Source organism: Mastigoproctus giganteus, chromosome 5, assembly GCF_048544385.1.
Source record: "Mastigoproctus giganteus isolate SK-2022 chromosome 5, ASM4854438v1, whole genome shotgun sequence".
NCBI lineage: Eukaryota > Metazoa > Arthropoda > Arachnida > Uropygi > Thelyphonidae > Mastigoproctus > Mastigoproctus giganteus.
This window is the reverse complement of record NC_143579.1, coordinates 55,922,487-55,943,305: the sequence shown is the minus strand read 5'-3', so window position 1 is coordinate 55,943,305 and position 20,819 is coordinate 55,922,487. Positions and strand designations below refer to the sequence as shown.

General features: G+C 37.8%; 1 protein-coding gene across 1 annotated transcript in view; it reads left to right on the top strand.

The window, feature by feature from the left end:
• Window positions 1-20,819, top strand: part of LOC150085411 (attractin-like protein 1) — a 310,470-nt gene that overhangs the window by 276,871 nt on the left and 12,780 nt on the right. Inside the window, exons 22-23 of the mRNA XM_090374560.1 lie at window positions 12,035-12,113; window positions 12,288-12,407. Of these exons, the coding sequence (XP_090230686.1) occupies window positions 12,035-12,113; window positions 12,288-12,407 (199 nt within the window). The remainder of the gene's footprint in view (window positions 1-12,034; window positions 12,114-12,287; window positions 12,408-20,819) is intronic.

Below are 20,819 nucleotides of genomic sequence, written 5' to 3'. Positions count from 1 at the left end.
TGTTGTCTCAGGTAAAAGACCCAATAGCAAAGGACCTGAGTAGTGGAGTAGTACACAGGATAAAATGCCCGGATTGTGGGGAATGTTATGTGGGCGAGACAAAACGACGGCTCAAAGATCGTCTGGGGGAACATGCAAATGCTATAAAAACCACTGATTACAATAAGTCTGCTGTGGCTGAACATTTTTGGGAGAAGCAGCATCAAATCTCCCCAGAGGATACGGTTTTGCTTGAACCGTTCCCGTGCTGTTTCCGCTTCCAGTTCAGACCATGCGCCGACTGAACCACGTGTATAAGTACTGTGAGCCTGTTATATAAGGACGTGCTGCAGGAAGTTTTGTTATTGCTGAGGAAGGAAGCCGATGCTTCCGAAAGCTCCAGATTTTTATCGCTTTTAATCCGGTTTATTTTAGTGTATTTTATCGCAAGGATTTCATCATAGTTTTAATGTTTTTTACAATGTACATAATTTAGTTTAATATAATAGCAGTTTTTGTAAATATTTATTTTATTTTATTTGTAAATATTTTAGTTACAGTAAAATTCTTATATGTTCATGGTTGGTGTATGAGTCTATTTATTTCTAAAATATGAATTTGCCCAACCTCGGAGGCCTTTTTCAGGATATCATTGTTATGGTGCTCTAGTCGCGGAAGAGAACAGTCAGTGGATTTTTGGCTGCTGCTGTAAAAGGATAGGTATTTAATTTTTACCATATTCTTCGTTAATTAACATACTACATTGTGTTTTACAGAGATATTAAATAGGTTTAGTAGTGTTCGTTAGCTTCTTATTTTGAATTTAACTAGCAATTTTTGGACATTATGGCTCCCAGTGTTGGCGCCAATATTGTTGAACTAGCCGCCATATTGTAGTCAATAAGAAATAGCGTAACGTATATATATCTCGAACTGATAGCGTAAGGTATAAAGTAAAACTAGATAGCATAATACGAAGCACTCAATTAAGAATCATTTAGCTTATTATAGTATTGTCAATTAATCAAAAATATTATTAATCTTATTAAATTTTATTGTTAATTAAATTGTATTTAAACGGAAATCGTGACCCAGACTAGAGCTGAGAAGCAAAGATCACAGACTAGCGAGAGGGCTGTGACTCGGGGGAGAAACGAAGGGAGCAATTCTCCAACGCATCAGTCTCAAAAAATGTGCGAAATGTGAAATGTTTGAACTTTCTAAAACGGGACATGATCTAGCCAAGGAGGATGTCTGTGTGTGCTAGATGCCTAGAGTGTTAAGAAATTAGGCACCAACTCAGCATTCTGATGGATGTCTATGGGAGCTTGAGGTGTAGGGTTAAATGCCCTCAAAGAAATTAATATGAAGGGCCCATGAAGCTCTCAGCTGACCAGCTCAACAGCAGAGCTCACTCCTGTGTATCAGGCAACACAGGCAATCTCCAAGGCAGAATGCACTGGTCCCAAAGGAACTAGTTATTGTTGGTGACTATATTGTTAGGGAGATGGGGAATATACTATGCAAGAAAGATAGGTGGAACAGGACCAGGGTATGTCTGCCATGGTCAAAAGTTGATGATGTTGTAGAGCATATATAATCTTTCAAGGGCACAAAAGGTGATATTGTCGTACATGTTAGAACTAATGACATTAAGAGTAAAAGATCTGCAGATTTACTCAAGTACAGGTCAATGTTGAAAAAAAGTCGAGAGTTAGGTTTGAATGTGAAAGTGTCTGCAATTAATTCTGCCCAGACACGATAGGAGAGAGTATATGATGAGAGCCTTGTCGATCAATTTGGCCCTGGAGAGATTGAGCAAGGCTCAAGGGATAGAATTTTTTTCAGCCAGATCTGTGCTTGTTGACAGGAGAGACTGCTTCTACAGGGATGGGGTACACTTAAATAGAAAGGGTGCAAGAATATTTGCTGATGCTATCAAGGCAGTGTTAGGTGGGTCGGAAACTGCTAGCTTGGGGGATACACAGACTAAAAGGTTAACAGTGGGCATAGGCAAAAGTGATTCTTGTACTGCTTCTATTAGAATGAGCAGCAGCCTGGAAAGCAAGGCAATGGAGATTTCCAGGACTGCTGGGAGTCATAGTGGAACAAATAAATACATGGGCTGTGTTAGGGTAACTAAGAGTAGAAACAGGTGCATGTACACCAATGCTAGGAGTACAGTTAATAAATTTGATGAGCTTGAAGTGCTAGTTAAGACATGAAAGGCAGATATTGTTGGGATATCAGAGACGTTGTATTACACAGACATAAGCAGTAGAATTTGGGGAGTACAATATGTACATAAGGGATGGACAGGAAGGGAGGAGGGTTTATGCTGTTAGTTAAGAAACACAAAATCTAAGGAAGTGCATCCAATTGATGTTGGTGGACAATGCAATGTTGAGTCTGTTTGGTGTGACATAAGCGCTGGGAAAGGAAAAATGAGAGTAGGTGTGTGTTATAGGCCTAATGAATCCGATGAGTACAATCAGCATTTGTGCAGATAAATAGTGGGCCAGTAAATCAGAATGTCTTATAATGGGGAATTTTAACTTTCTAGATATTGACTGGAACTTGTGGATTGGTCACTTGCACACTAGCAAGACTTTTGTGGATTTACTGGATGACTTTTCTGTAGCAACATGTTCAAGAGGCAACCAGAGGGAGTAATACACTTGATCTGATTATCAGTAGTGATTCTTCATGCATCAAGAATCTGCAGATAAAGGAACCACTAGGTGGCAGTGATCAGTGTGCTGAATTGGGAATTACTTAAGGATGTAACTACCATCAAGGCTAAAGGGAAGGGCTTTTGATTTCGTAAAGGTGACTACAGGGGTCTCAGACAGTTTTTAAATTCTGTACAGTGGGATCAACTGATGATGTTACCAATGTTGAATTGTAAATGGGAAGCCTGCAGGGACTTAATTTTGGAGGCTGCTGTGCTTTTCATCCCAACTAAGAAATACTGTTCATGATTTAAGCCTAAACGGATGTCAGATGGATTAATGATTGTGGCAGAGAAGAAAAATGTATGGAATGCATATAAAGGTATCAGTTGACACAGAAGCCTATGGCAGATATAAACTAATCTGTAATCAAGTCACAAAGGAGGTTAGGCAGGCGAAGGCAGAAGGAAGAACAGCAAAGAGTTCTTTACTTATGTAAACTCTAGAAGGAAAGGGATGAATCAGATTGGACCACTTAACATAGATGGGTTGACTATCTGGTAGCTGAAAAACTGAATCAGTATTTTGCATCTAAATTTACAAAGAGGAGTTATTTAATGAGGAGAGTGCCAGAAGTTTATCAAACTCTAACAGAGAGCTAAGTAATTTTGTAATATCTGAGAGCAAAGTGGAGGAGAAGTTAAACATAAGGAAGGCACCTGGGGTGGTGGGATCTATCCAGTTATATTAAAGGAGGTGGCAAAGGAAGTAAGCAAACCCTTAGCCATAATTATGAGAGCATGCTTGGACTCTGGGGAGGTCCCCATAGACTGGAAGTGTGCAAATGTATCACCAATTCAGAAAGGAGGTTCAAAAGGTGACACAGGTAACTATAGACCTGTTAGTTTAACTTGTGTTCTGGGGAAAATAATGGAATCACTGGTTAAAGAAGCATTGCAGCATCATCTAGACAAGACTGCAGTAATAGTTAAGACACAGCATGGATTAGTTAAAGGGAGGTCTTGTCTGACCAATTTGATTGGATACTATGATGTGGTCACAAAGGAACTGAATGCCAAAAATAATTTTGATATCATATACTTGGATTTCAGGAAAGCTTTTGATACTGTTGCACCTGGAAGACTGCTATACAATTTGGAGAGGTATGGCATTAAAGGGAAGTTGCTACAATGGATAAAGGGATGGTTGAGTGAGAGATGACAGAGTGGTAATCAATGGACACTGCTCTTTGTGGACAAATTATTGGAGTTCCACTAATTTATTAGTGGAACTCCACTAATAAATTACTGGAGTTATTAGTAATTATTAGTTATTAGAGTTACTGGAGTTATTAGTAATTAGAGTTATTAGTTGGGTCCATTGTTGTTTTGTATATTTATTAATGATATTGATGAAAGTATATCAGGTTTAATGTCCAAGTTTGGAGATGATACAAAGGTTGGCAGGGTTGTTAACGACAGTAAAGACAGTATGCTACTCCAACTGGATCTAGATAAGTTGGGCAAATGGACTGAAAAGTGGCAACTGAAGTTTAACATTGACAAATGCAAAGTACTGCATATGGGTAGCAGTAACCACAGAGAAATGTACCAACTGGGTGGTAGTACACTCTGGAAAGTGAAAAAGACCTGGATGTAATTGTGCAGTGAAATGTGAAGTTTGCTGAGCAGTGTAGATGGGCTGCCAGGAGTCTTGTCAATGATATATAGGAATTTTGCTAGCAGGGACAGGAAGGTGATTATCCTATTATACAAGGCAATGGTCAGGCCAAGATTGGTGAGGGAACAAAGGGATGCTCTTACCAAGAATGGCTTATTTTCTGAAAATTGCAGTGCCTGGAGAGTAGGCATCTGCGAGGTGATCTGATTGAGGTGTATAAGACCTTGAGCAAGCTGAATTCTGATGAGATTCTTCCTTTTGCTCAGATTAAGAACCTGAGGAAAGACAGTTGTAGAATAGATGTGTGGAAATTTGCCTTTAGTCAGTGGGTAGTTAATTGGTGGAACAGACTTCCATCTTTTGTTGTGGAAGTTGATAGCCTAAATAAATTTAAAGCTGAGCTGGACTGGCATTTGGAACAAATGGAGGGGTGAAATGGGAGGTTTTTTTTTTTTTTTTTTTTGTGGCTGATGCTGCACAAGCTTGCTTTCTTGCATCGTATGCCTCTACTAATGTTAATGTGCCCTGAACAGTTGCATATGTCGTTTCAACTACAAGATCGGTACTTCAATCGATGCTGTTTTTAGAGACATTTAGATATGTTGCAATCGCAAGTATACATCACTTACTTTAATTATCATAAATCCATTGTATCTTGTCTTTCAGAAATTACGAAAATTTGCAAATTTTCAATAAAATATTTACAATACAAAAACTCTTATTTCGTAATCAATATCTTCTTCAAGAGGAGTGTTTCCATTTACAATGGGTTTCCTCAGCCTACAAGTTATTTCTTGTAAGCTGAGGAAATGAATATTCGTAATAAATATACAAATCAAAATACCTAAAAGAAACGTGAAGGATGGATTCACACAAAACCATCTACCACGTGTGCTCGGCACATGTGCCACTTTTGTTTATTCATCTTTCTTTTTTTTTAACAACTAGGGAAATATAATGGATACATTTTTTTTTTTCATGATAAAATTTTAATATTATGAATAAAAAATAGCATGAAATATTTCCCATATCACAAATAACAAAAACTATCACAAAACATTCTACAATATAAAAACAAATATTACATAAAAAACAAACTCTTCTAGAAAAGATACATTAAAATCACAGATTACATGAAAAAAATTATTATACAAATATTCAAGAAAAATGTATTCTAAAAATTGCCATATAGAATTTACTTCTTTATTAATATTTGTTGTCGATCTTCGATTTGTTCAATAGCTGAGTGATGATTATAGAGGAATGATTTGACGTAATGATTTGGATCAAACTGAAGCAATGGTTTTCCATTTAGATGTATGTTCATCGTAATCTGCAACGTGTTTAAATGTCACAATATTATTCATTACGCTGAAAGCTAGCTCAGCTTCAGCACTGCTAATCGAAATGGTTTCAAAGATATTTCTGGCTTTCTTAAATGACGAGGGAATTTCACTTGATTTTAAAGATAAACTGTCTTCAACAAAATCTCTAAAATCATTTATTTTTATTACATATTTTATCAGAAAACTTAAATTTCTTATTCTTTTTTTCACACTCTTGCCACGGAGATGAAAGTTCTTTTATATTCCCTGATTCCGGGTAGCATATGTTTAAAATTTCTTTCAATTCCTCATCTTCAATAGTATCATTATTTTCTTTATTTAATTTAAAATTACTCTGTTGTATTAATAACTTATCCTTAATAACTTGTCATCTTATGATTTATTCCGTTATTACAACGATTCTCCTCACCCTAACATCGAAAAGTCATTCCTTTTATTCTTTTTACATTTTCTTTTATCTTCCCACTCTCTGTCCACCAATCCTCTTCTATTCGTGGCTGCCCTCACACCCTCTATCCACATCCTTCTTGGTCTTCCTCTCTTTTTTCTTCTCCATGGCTCCTCTGGGCAATCTGTCATCCTCCATTTGTTTCACATGACCAAACCACGCCAATCTTTTCTCCTATATTTTATTAATGATGGTTTTTTGGGCATTCATTGCATTCCTTATCACCTAATTTCTAATATTTTCAGTCCTAGACTTTCTTGCCGATCTTCGCCAAAAATCCATCTCAATGGCCAGTAGTTTATTTTTTTGTCTTTCAGTTAAGGTCCAAGTCTCACATCCATATAATAAAACATTTTGTAATATTGCTTCTCTCAATTTCCTGTGCAGATGATCCATCAGCCTGAATAATTGCTTCCAGGTATTTAAATTGCTGTACAGTTTTCACATGTATTCCATCTAAATCCAGAACTTCCTCACTTTGATTCATGTACTCTGTCTTGTTAAAATTAACTGTCAGTCCTCATGTTTTATATTCTTATAGTAACTTTCTGCCCATGTAGTTTACATCATCATCCTGTGCTCCCACAACTTGGTCGTCTGCAAACAGTAATAACTTGTCATGGGGTAATTTTTTAAATGTGTTCTTACTTTCGATTTTGATTCCTTCAAATTCTTTCAACTTCAACATTCTCTCAATTTTAGCTTCATAATTTCCTTCAGCATTTTTCAAATTAGCGATAGCACTGATAGTTAGAATAATTAATTTATCTGCTTTTACTATAGTGATGCTGCAACTTTGTAAAGCTTTTGAAAGATAAGGGAGCTCCTGCAGGATGTCAATCATTAGTGCTAAATCATTAAGAAATTCCAGATAGAAAAGTCGGTTTAATAATCCAGAATACGGTATTTAACTTCTGATTCAAAACGTTTGCACAAATTGGGATAATTCCTCCAGCCTGAAATTGCCATCTGCAAGCTACAAGCTGCCCATCGTGGCCCGAACACACGACCATTCTTTATAGTTTCCACATCAAGTTGTTTAGTAATAATCCTTAATTCGTGCTGGTTTTTTGGAGATTGGTGATATAATGCATACAGTTTTTTTTTTTTTTTTTTTTTTTAATTATTGCCTGTATGCCATTATATTTTCGAACATTTTCTTCACAGTGAAAGCCTCGCCGCGGTTTCCAATTCTGCCAACATTTTATCTTCGGAAAGTTTAATTAATATCTTAGTTAGCTCATCCCCCCCCCCCCTTCAATGTCGCTACTGTCACCATTTCTTTGAATACTGTTCAAAATATCAGAATCACTCGGATATAGCTGAATATCTGAGTGATTCTGAAAGCTGTGACCATGTAAACATAGATGGGAGAAATTTACTGAAACCTGTGGATCACTTCTCCGAAAAACATATGACTTCTTTTCGGAGTAAAGGGGTTGACCAGAGACTATTATCCATGTCAGGAATCTTCTTAATCCTCTGACTGGTTATGGAAAGCATATTAACTAGCAAGACTTCTCGGAATGTGGTTGCATAGGTTTTACTGATGCCACTAACATTGTGAAACGGTAATCCCTTTCACCTTTAATTGGTGCTTTCTAATTACCTAAATTGCCTAAAGGCTAGAGGTGAGAACAGTGCATACAAAGTTGTCTCCCGTAATCTGTTTGTTCTATGGAACTATTTGAAATGTTATTACCAAGGGGAATTAAAAAAAAAATCACTATAAAGAAGTTCGTTAAACAGTGGTCTGACTGTAATTAACTCAAAAATGAAGCAATTTTAAAATACATAACTGGTTGTGCCATTAAAATGCGGGATTTCCAAATTAAATTCAGGAATTCGTTTGTAAAATAAATGATCATTTCCACAATGGGTTTGCAAATTTTCAAAAAAATTACAATGGGCTCTTGCGAGCCCACTATAGCTCACCACTGGCTAAGAGTGAAAATCTAGCTTCTTCTCCAAGCAGTAGTTAAGCATTCTGGTTTCTTGCCAAAGCTATTTACCATAAATTCTGCCCATCTGTACTCTCAACACTCTGTTAAAACCTGATGGTCCTATTGCCACCACAGCTACTTTTCTTCTAACTCTTATATTGACAATCTGTGTAAACCACCTCCTACCATTCCCGGTACACTCCACTCAATGCCTCCTCTGGTCTTCTGTCAAAAGGATGTTAGAAGAATTTTGAAGGATCTTGGCACCAAGAATAGCCTGATGGTATTTCTCCACTTGTTCTCAAATCTCCTGATGCTCCTGAGCTTCTCATGTTTTGTATTGCCTTTTTGAAACCTTATTCCACTGGTGTTTTTCCTTCTTGGAAAGTTGCTCATATTCAGCCAGTTCCTAAAAATGATAAATCCCTCCCATCCAGTTATCATCCCATTGCACTTACTTCTTCTCTTTCTAAATTAATGTAGAAACCTATTAACTGCCAAATACTAAACGATCTTGAAACCTTCCATCTTATCGATGATCTCTAGTATGGATTCTGTCAGTGCCAATCCACTGGTGATATACTGGCATATGTTACCGATCTATGGATAGATTCTATGGGAAATTTTGGTGAAATTCAAGCACTTTCTCTAGACATTTCCAAGGCATTTGAATTGTGTTTAGCATAAAGGGCTTCTGAATAAGCTTCCATGTTATGGATTGTTAACCCTTTTTTGTATTAGATATACAGTTTTCTCTCTGACCACTGACTGCAGATGATGGTAGATGGCTGTCTAATTTCTCCACTAATGCTGGTGTTCTCCAAGGTTCAGTTCTCTCTCCCATTCCTTACCTCTTGTATATTAAAGACTCTTCCATTAACTGGAAATATTATCCATAGTTTTGTTGATTGCATATTTCATTCCACCTTCCAGTTTGAGAAACCTTGCCCTGCACAAACAGCTTCAGTCCTCAAATATCCACTACCAGTTCCTCAAATGCTGATCTTGCAGGTAATTCTCCAGTGGGGCAAAGAAAATGTAATTAATTTCAATCCTAAAACTAATTCCTGTCCTGTATCTCATAAAAAGGATTCTTCTGCTCCTATGCTTAGCTTCGACAACACAGATTTCTAGACACGATCACATATCTCTATTAGGGATTACCCTACCTTCTAATCTCTTTCACTCTCACCATTATTTTTTTTCTAAACAGCTACTCACTCTCTACAAATCTCAAATCTCCCCTGCCATCAAATATTGTTCCCACTTCTGGGGTGCCCATCTCAGGCTTCTAGACTGACCCCATTCAAAAGATGGTATTTATTTTAAGTAATGATACATTTCTTACAAAATCTCTGCACTCTGTCTCATCAATATTCTCTTTCTGCTGCATACCTTTTCTATGGATTCTTCTGTGGGCACTGTTCTCTTCAGTTATCTTCTGTAAATCCCCCCCCTTACAAAACCAGTCCATACATGTGCTGGACCCAGTCAAAATCCTTTTACTGTCTGACTTTGAACTCACAGAACCAACTTTCCTTCTTCCTCATTTATTCCTTCAACTTCCATTTTCTGGAACAATCTCCCTTCACATGTATTTCCTGAAAATTACAATCTACAGAATTCAAGTCTAATGTCAACAAGTATCATCTTTCATCTTTTCAACCTTCAAGCCATGCATGGTACTAAGTACCGTAAATTCTAATACCTTTCGTGTTTGGGGGGTTCATAAAAAATGTAGTTGCATTTCTCTCCTCCTTGGAGCTTATCCTTGAAAAAAACTTTTAGAATTGATGGTATACAACCATTAAACTATATACGACCATATTGTGTATAGTTTCACATTATTTTTCACATTAGTTAGCTATTATATTACAGTTTATGTTTTATGCCTGTGTTGTACTCCATGGTTTTTGTACTATAAATTATTATTTCTAGTACAAATTTCTTATTTCTTTCAGATATATTCCTGTCTATTGCTTATTTTCATATAATTATTTTTGCCATGTATATACTGTATATACACACATACATCACAGAATTATGACCACTCCAACCGTAATGGACTATGCTACATAGCTCACAGTATAAAAAGCTGAACAGCTTCTTACATTAGAGCAGTGTTAATTTGTGTCTGGTTGTGCAAGTCAAAGTTATAAAGTAGCAGCTATCAGAAGTAGTAAAGATATGAAGTTTCAAAAGGGCATGTTGCATTTTTTCTTCGACAGAAATGGGATCTTCCAAGATGATAACCACGTCATTGGGCCTTCACTGTGCACAAGTGGTTCAAGGAAAACAGTGATGTTATCACCCATCTTGATTGACTTCCAAATTTATCTGACCTTAATCCAATCAAAACACCTGTAGGATGTTTGGGAATGAGAAGTGAGGTGTATGGAAACGCAACTGGCATCTATTCCAACACTGTGGAAAGCCTTATTGACAGCATGGCTGCAGATCCTTATGGATGTCTTCAGACATCTAATGGAGCCAATGTCTAGGTAAATTGTGGCTATTATCCTCCGAACGATGGGTCAACACACCACATTAGGTAGCTAGTCATAATTCTGGGATCACTGAGTGTGCTGTTCGAGCATTTGCTAGTGTTGTTGCCGAAATAGAAATTGCAATTAAGATAAATTCAAGTTGCATTGGTAATAATGAAAGCAAGAAAAAGGTAATATATACATATATATATATATATATATATATATATATATATATTTATAAATGTGTGTGTGTGTGTGTGTGTATATATATGTATAATAAGCTAACAAAATTGCATACATTTTTGTGGTTTTCCACAATCATAAATTATGTCTGCTGTGGAAAGAAACAAGAGTATTTGTAATTCTGAACCATGATTAGTTTCATTAACAAATTTGGTTTTCTCTTAAATCTACTTTGAGAATGCATGGACTGCAGCATCAATTGTGTTACAAGTATTAAGCATTTTGGTAAACCTGTCATTTTGTGTATTCTACATCTCTTTAATTTTACTGTATTTCAAATTAAAGATTAGAGTTGCATTTGAAATTGACTCATTTAATTTAATTATCATTTCATTTATATATTTCTTCAAAGTATTTTCTCAGTCCCTTTTCAGGTTTAAAGAATTTTCCCACCTGTGTATTGACTAAGTAAGAGTTTATTTCAACAGCCAATTATACTTGCCTGATTAAAATTTATGCCACCTCGATATATTTCCCCTGAGAAAGATTAATGATGCTTCATTTTGTTTACTCAGTTCTTTTAAGCTGTATAACTCCTGGTTTTCAGACATTGTAACTTACAAAACTATAATCTCTCTCTCTCTCTTCTAATGAGAAAGTCTCCTTTATGTTCATCACTAATCTTGTTGCATTTTCCTGATTCCCCTAAACACAACCACCTCCTTCCTAAAATAATTTTTTCCCCCCAACTCTTTATGCAATATTCAATGCATCATATTGTTTTATACAGGTAGAATGCTTAAAAACTTCCACCTTGGAATCTGCCGAATATATATATTTTTTTTCTTATGATTTTTAGATAATAAATCTATACAAGTCTTTTTTGTTCATTAATTTTAATTACCCATTCTACCGAGTTTAAATTTTCTGCCTACTTGTAATGTTATCTTCTTACAGTATACTCATCAGTAGGCAAAATATCTTCATTATTATCATTTGTTTTTCTTTCCCAATCTAAAATTCCTCACTTAAATTTGGGGTGTGTGCATTCATGCGGTTATTAATAGATAGTGTTATAGAAGCATTAATTCCATTGCATGTACACACACACACACACACACGTTAGAAATCTGTTCTTCATTTGTATTAATGTGTGTAAGAAATTCTTAAGTCTTTGATACTTTGAAGATTGATTTTCATTTTAAATGTATTCATTTGATGTAAATAACTTGTAATAAACTTGTTATGATATTTAATCCAGTTTATACGACAATTTCCTAATGATTTTTTTCAGTTGTTTTCTATCCTTGCTTATTATAGCAGCAGTTCTGTGGAAAATAAAACTGAAATATGATTTGTACAGAAGAAGACAGGTAAGTTAACTTTTTATGTTCTTTATATATAAACATTTGTTGATTTCCTCCCCCACAACTTGAATAGGAGCAAAATAAGCTGTCATTACTCTTTAAATTTAGTAGAAATCATAAGGATAAGCATGTTTATTGAACTTAACATTATAGTAATGATTCCTGTTTATGTACCTTTAGCAACAGTTTGTAGAAATGGAGCAGCTAGCTCTTCGACCATTTGCTAGTGTTGTTGCTGAAATAGAAATTGCAGTTGAGATAAATTCAAGTTGCATTGGCAATAATGAAAGCAAGAAAAAGGTAATATATAATATTTATAAATTAAATATTTTCATTAATCTCAAATACTTAATAATTAATAATAATACTTAAATAGAAAGATAGAATCTTTCTCATCATTGTTAACAGAATTTAATTCTATCAAATAGTAGCAGTGATGATTATTTTAATATATAAATTATATTGAGCTGAAATTTTGCTACATAAAATAATGCAATAAAGTAATGTATTTCAATGTATAAGTTACGTGGAATATATTTCTTTGTTATAATTGGTTTATTATAATTAGGCAAGTGTGGTTATGCCTTCAAGACTGTCATTAAAAAGCAAACACTGATTACCACAAAACACTTAATGCACTGCTGAGGGCGAGCATTGCTTTTTTTTTTTTTTTTTATGATTTTATTTAAATTTAATATTCAGGTGTATTGTTATTCGGGTAGTAATGTAACACCTTGCCAGTCAACCTGATTTTAGCATTAACTTGTTTCATGATAATATTTCTTTTCATAATATTCTTGTAATCACTTTTTTAAGTATTTATTTAGTATATTCTATAGTATCTACCCAAGTATTCTCAAGATAATCATAGAGAAATGTAATAATTATCTAATTTTGCTGAACAAATCAACACCAGTGCAAATTATTTTGGGTTTTTTTTTTTTTTTTTTTTTTTTTTTGCTAACCCCAAACATGAAAGGTATTAGAACCTGTACTATTTACGAGATGAATGTTGAGAAGACAAAATAGTTGGTTGATGTTGGACTTTTATTTCCGCAGATTATAATTTTCTGGAAATATATGTGAAGGAAGGCTGTTTCAAAGGATAGAAATAGAAAAGATAAATGAGGAAGAAAAAAAATTAGTTGTGTGAGTTTGGACATCGAATAGATGAGGCATATTCAGACTGGTTTTGTAGGTGAGTGGTGGAATTACAGATTCCAATTCAGAGGTACAGTGCTGATGGAAATTGTTATCATAAAAGTCCAACTATTACTGTGTATTTCATGCATGCTGCTGTTCCAGTGTTTGTTTGAATTGTCCTGTAACATAGTGGACACAGTATTTGTTACACGGTGCCACTGGTTGCCCACAAAATTGCACTTGCTGGCACTGTGAACATGCAAGACTGCAAAGTCAGATGAGTTGTGTTGGGTACTGTGAGTTATGTGTTGTTTGCCTGGCCACTTAGTTACTAGGAGGTGCAATCACCAAGGAAGGCACCTCCTGGCATCCATCCATGGCATGAGGAGCTGGGCCTGCAGTAGAGGAACTTTTACAAGGCTGGCTCTGCTCTGGCCAGCAAGAGCAGAGGCAGCCTAATGAGAGGAATAAACCATAGAATGGGAAGAATGGATGGAGCGGGGGAGATGATAACAGAGAAGTCATCCCCTGGCAAGTGCAGAGATTGAACCTAAAATAGGTGGGCCCCTGAAGGATGGGATAGGGTGCCAAAAAAAAATAAATAGATGACAGACAGAGTGGTTGTAGAGCAATCACTGAACATTTGCTTTCTAAGGACTTCAGAATCACCAAGGAACTACAAGCAGAATGAAGAATCCCATGAAAGGTAGTATTCCATCAACACAGTGGAGTGGATGAAATGAAAACAGAAGAGAGTTTGTAGTGTGGAAAGCCTAGTCTACAACTGGCCACCCCATCCAAGAGAAAACCATAGATTAGTAACAACTTTACTGCTTGTCTCTGTGAATAAATACTATTTACACAATATACGCTGTATATAATCTGGTAGAAGGTCGGAGCTGCTGACAAAATATCCCATCCAGGATGAATTTGAGGTTGAATTTGAGGTCAACTCAGAGTTCCAGGAGGAGTGCTAAGAAATGATCCTGCCCAATAACAATGAGTATTGAACAATTAGACTTTACACCAGCCAGTATTCAAATAAACAAATTCCAATCCTGCAACTAAAACACTTTATTTACAATAAAATAAAATACAAGCATATAAAATGAAATAAAATAAATAAATAATAGTCTAAAACTGATGTGATTTAATTTACAATAAAATACAAAAATATAAAATATGATGATAAAAACAATTGATAAAATACCGTAACAACTGGAGCTTTCGGAGATAGTGATCCCCTTTCTCAACAGCATATTTCTGCTGCATGGCACATCCTTAAATAGCAGATCCACGGCACTCATCACATGGTTCCTTGGGAGTAAGGCCGGAATTTCCCATTTATGCACCGGAACCAGAAATGGCTCGGGAGCGCGCTAGCTGAAACCGCTCATCTCGCCCAAGAACCACGGTTTCCAAGAGGGGATGTAAACGTACACCCTTGTCTCTATTAATGGAATTGCTAGCTGCCCCAATACGTAAACTCTCAAGCCATTTACGGTCCCAGAACCCCTGTGCATGATCCGTGATAACAGCATCCTCCGGGGAGATTTGATGTTGTTTCTCCCAGAAATGTTCTGCCACGGCAGACTTCCCATAATTTGCGGACTTTATTGCACTCATATGCTCCCCCAGACAGTCTTTCAGTCATCGCCCCGTCTCACCTACATAACACACCCCACAATCCGGGCATTTAATCTCGTATATATAACGAAGTTGTTTTAGAAATAACAATGAGGCCAGATCGGCTAGTCATTAGCACAAAAGTTGGTTATATCCAGAGTTGTTGTAGTGATTGTTTACCTTATCTGTACAGCAAGACATCCACAAAGGCTGTGGCCTGCCAGATCCTAGGATTTCCAGGTCATGCCAGATCATTGAAATGTTGTGATACTCAGTGCTAAAGGGAAGCTCAGTTTAAGGTCAAAATAGGTTGGGCAGATATTCATGATGTGGTGCCACGTTTCCTCTTCTCTACAAGAACAGAGCACATCTTGAATTCCCAGATCCCACAATTTACTGGTAAAAGTTCCGTTTACTAGTAAGAGAAAAATTGTCTGAAGATTTGGATTCAGCCATGAAGTGGCTGTCATATTCATAATACTCACATTGGGTAAAAATTTTCTGGTGGTCTCACCTTTTGGGCTGGCTTTCCACCTGTCCTGCCCAAATTCCACCTGGTAATAAGAGCCTCCCACATACTTTTTGTTCTTGGGATGGATATCAGACTCCTGTCTCGGTTCTGATATTGAAGATCTCTATAGTGTGGTTGTGTTTAAAGGCATGGGAGAGCCTGCAGTAACCTATGTGGAGGTCAAGCAGGAGTTCCCTCGTTAGGACTTGAAGTGCAATGGTTGGAGGTTGTCTGACATGCCATGGAAAGTTGAAAGATGGTTTTCTGCATGTAACAAAGTTGTTTAGCTATATGGGATTTTATCTATGTGGTAGAACCCAACTGCCGCTATGCAAGTGACAATAGGAATGAAAACATCATACATCAGGTGAAGAGCTTTGCCCTTCAAACGACAGTGTCTTGTAATTCTGGTTAGAAGGATGGTGTACTTCATCTTTTCTCTAAGGTGCTGAAAATGTAACATGAAAGTGAGATTGTTATCCAAGATAATGCCAAGATGTTTGGCAGAGCAGCGGTTTTGGAGAGACTTGTCCTGGACATAACTCGTGGGAGGTCTCTGCACATGAAGCATACAGAATCAAAAATGCCTTGGAAATAAATGAATATTGCACATACTTAGAAGTAAAGGTAGTGGTACTCTGTAAGATGTTATTTAATGCATAGACAGTGGAGCAGCCTTTCTTAAAGTCATATTGATGGATGCTGGTCAAACTAGCTAGAGAAGACCCAGTCTGGTAATCAAGAGCTGCTTCAGCACTTTCCCCAAGTTAGGGAGAAGACAATGGGGCAGTAGGCCTTATGTGGATAAGATGAATTGAGCAGACCTTTAGGGATAAGTCTTAGATTTGCATGTTTCCACATCGACATCCCAGAGATAAGAATTGTAAAGAGCAATAAGATCTGGGGCAACAGACCACAGAGACTGGATAGCCTTGCCTTCAATGAAGTCAGCACCAGGCACCATCCTTTTTTTTTGATGTGTTTAATTGCTTCCTCCACCTCCTTTTTAGTGAAAAGTAGTTCTGCTCTGAATTGGTTGATAAACACTGTTGTCCTGAATGATTTTCAATTAGCATTCCATGTTGTTAGCCAGATTGTCCTGGAAGATGATGGTATCAAATACAGTGCCGATAGTATCACCCTAGTTGGTTGTTTCCTGGTTATTATTAGTTTTTAAAGAGTTTTATAATATCAGCAGTGCCAATTACCCTGCAGATTACTTTGTGGGCAATGCCCCAAGTATTGGAATTCCCTTCGGAGTGAACCAGGTTTCACCAAGCAGTCTGCTTTTTCGTGGTATATGGCATTGTGACTCTAAGGTATTTATTGGTTCGATGGGCCTCTTCTCCATATTTTTTGGAACTCCCTGTGAGCTCTTTTCATTTCATTCCTAAGTTGGGTTAGCCTGGGGTCCACCATGGGATGCTGTGCAATTTGCATATCTTCTTAATTGCAGTTTTGGAGGCTTGTAAAAAAAAGTTTTTGACATAGTCAATGAGCCTTGATGCATTGATACTGCCTGGGAGGCATTGTGCAGATTAATGGCTTTATCCTGGATGAACTGGTAAGATTTGTCCCAGTGAGCATGTTTGGTTACACATCTACTGTTGCGATAAATATGGGTGCGATGGTTGTTCCAGGAGAGATGACATACGTTATAAGCTTATAGTCTCTGGTGGTATGCATTTCACAGACCATACAGTGCTGTAGCTTCCTTGTTAAAGCCAGAGCAGTTAGGGTAATAATTTGTGTTACCTCTCCTAGAGATGTAAACATGGTGGGCATGTTTGGCTCATTGATAATATCCAGGCATGTAGAAAGAATGAAGCGTTCCATGAGAAGTCCTCTTCTATCAGTGTTTTCATTGTGCCAAAGGGATAAGATTGTGTTCACATCATTTGCCATTAGAAGATCCCTCCCGCCCATTCCCACAAGGAGATCCATGGCTCTTTGGCAGTGTGCAGTGTAGCACTCTATTTTCTCACTAAACTGAAAAGATGAGGTAAGGAATATCAACCAGTATCATTCTCAGTGGTGGTGCAGGCAGAGCATGTGATACAGAGGAAGGGGATACTAGTATAACCCCCAGGTTTCTAATAATTATGGCTGTCATGCAGGCAGGACCGGGGACTGAATGACTCTAAACAACAGTGGATAGCCTGATACGTATCCTCCATTGCAATACGGTTCTTGGAGTAATAACATGTCCAGCTTCGGCTCTTCCATAAGTTTGGTCAGCTGGTTGGTGACTACTGTAGATCATTGTGCATTAATTTGTGCGATTAACAACTTAGTAACAGCAGAATTTGATCTTCTATCATTTATACATTGTGCATGAGGTATCCCTTACTGAATGATCATGGGGCCCTATTAATTCTCTTACAGTTTGCACATTGTGCTGGCCTTTCTTTGTTGGGACACTCTTTAAACAGGTGGCCAGTTTCAGCATGGTGTCCCCACAGGACAGTTCCGTGTAGGGACAACTGGCAGAGGTGTGCAGTGTTCCTAACAATGAAAACATTTTAGAACAGGCACGTCTCTTAAGCGATGTGACAACCATCCTTCGTAGACTTTATTTTGGGCTTTAATCAATTTCTTGGAGAAATTTCCACTATCCAGTTGGGCAGAAGTTGGTCATATCAATATATGATTGGGAAGCAACCTCCATGGCAATCCTGTTATTTGTGATTTTTCTCATCCAGGAGCACTTTGACCTGCTCGCCATCACCAAAATCTGGTTTAATTATGATCAGGAATTCCTTGCAGCAGCTGTCCCAGCTTGTTATGGGGTCATATTCACATCTCGGATTGCATGCAAGGGTGGAGGCGGTGCAATATTTTTCAAAAGATCTGCATTCAGGTTATTAGATACTAAACCCAGCAACTTGCCCAATTACGAAGCAATCCTCATTCTGTTAGGACACAGTTTCCTGAAATTTGATGTTTGTGTGGTGTACATACCCCCAATGCCTTCCTAGCAAATTATCCTCGAAGTATCCAACTGGTTAATCAATCAGCTGCATCCCACAGCTTCCCACTTAATTTGTGGTAACTTCAATCTGCCTCCTCAGCTTTCTAACCTGAAAAAGGATCTTCTTGCACACTTGAGATGTGCTGACCTACAGCTTATTAATGAAGCACCAACCAGGGGGAATAACCTCTTAGATCTCATCCTAGCCTCTGTCCCTTGCACCTCTGATTACATTGCAGAAATGTCATTTGACTCTGATCATGTGCCAATACATGTGACTGCGTATCTACCAACACCCAAGTTTGAAGCCGGAGAGACAACAAAAAAGGTTGACATCAATAGCCTCCCTAGCAAATTATCCTCGAAGTATCCAACTGGTTAATCAATCAGCTGCATCCCACAGCTTCCCACTTAATTTGTGGTAACTTCAATCTGCCTCCTCAGCTTTCTAACCTGAAAAAGGATCTTCTTGCACACTTGAGATGTGCTGACCTACAGCTTATTAATGAAGCACCAACCAGGGGGAATAACCTCTTAGATCTCATCCTAGCCTCTGTCCCTTGCACCTCTGATTACATTGCAGAAATGTCATTTGACTCTGATCATGTGCCAATACATGTGACTGCGTATCTACCAACACCCAAGTTTGAAGCCGGAGAGACAACAAAAAAGGTTGACATCAATAGCCTCCCTAGCAAATTATCCTCGAAGTATCCAACTGGTTAATCAATCAGCTGCATCCCACAGCTTCCCACTTAATTTGTGGTAACTTCAATCTGCCTCCTCAGCTTTCTAACCTGAAAAAGGATCTTCTTGCACACTTGAGATGTGCTGACCTACAGCTTATTAATGAAGCACCAACCAGGGGGAATAACCTCTTAGATCTCGTCCTAGCCTCTGTCCCTTGCACCTCTGATTACATTGCAGAAATGTCATTTGACTCTGATCATGTGCCAATACATGTGACTGCGTATCTACCAACACCCAAGTTTGAAGCCGGAGAGACAACAAAAAAGGTTGACATCAATAGCCTCAACTTACTTGATGTAAATAAATGCATCGGAGCTGCCTCTCTCGTCCCCTGAAAGACATTAGACTTGTGATCCAGAACTACTCTGAACATTCTCACAAACTGGATCAACATGGTTGCCAAATATACTGCCTCTAAAAAAATCACAATTAGTCCACATACCAGACTTTGGTGGCATTCAAAACTCAAAATGAGTTTCCAGCTGAAGCAACTCCATCGCACATGAAACGGTCAGTGACCGCATCGTCTATTCAAGGGCACAGGCTCAGTTCAACCACCTGAAATCTCAGACAATCAAAATGTATGTTAACCGTGACTTAGCTAAAGGGAAAATTCCATATAAGAAATGAATCTGAACTTTCCTCAGCAACTTGATCCAGAATTGTGACTTGCTTGATTTCTTCACAAGATTTAACCATAATCCACCAAACTCAGACCTGGCTTTACCAATGGAGCCTACCCAGCACACACGAAGCATTAAATACCATTCAGATCATAGCCATCAATTCTCTACTAGCCTCATCAACCACTGGTGATGATGGAGTTCCCCAATCCGTGCTTAAATGCTAAGCATACATTATTCAGCCACTTTTAATTATCCCCAGTTACTCTCAAACCAGATTTTCCCACAGCAGTGGAAAAAGTATCTCATCAGACTTTCAGCTAAAGTATAGTCGGAATCGCAACCTACCGACCCATCTCCAACTCCTCCAGCCTGCTAAAGCTTCTGGAGAAGGTCTTACTCCCCCATCCTCACTAAGCAGACCTTGCCCAGCAATCCACCCCAAATTCACTATTCTCTTCCAAACAGATCAACAACACCAATTTGCTAGCTACCACTAGTACTTGTCATCTTGTCATCAATTGAGAAAAGACAAGAACCAACTATTACATACTTAGACATATGAGGCTGAATTTGATGCCATCCAAGTAAACCAACTTCTCACTCCTGGAATGCTACTTCCAGATCACAGGGAACATATTATACTTCCTCTCCTCTCTTTTGCATGTCAGTGTTGTAATGCTTCATACAAGAGATCACATCCTTACAAGATCCATCACTGCAGGAATCCCACAAGGAGGGGTCCTCTTGGGCCTTCGGTTTTCGTCTGTCATCTCCCCACTGGTTGCACATACTCGGTGTCTACTGAGTTATGCAGATGGTATCAGAATACTCATTCCTGTCATCCCCAGTCAAGACCCAGATCTAGTAAAAGCAGAAATTAACAACACTCTCACCGCAGTTGCATCTTACCTCTGCCAGTTCAGGTTCAAGATCAATCCTGCTAAGTCTGAATTTATGGTGTATTCATTGAAGCAAAATCCTTCATCACTCCAGCCTTCAGTTGGCAACACCCTCATCCCATTTGTGTCCAGCCATCATGATCTAGGGGTTGTGTAATGCCCACTTAAACATGCTCCTCACATGTA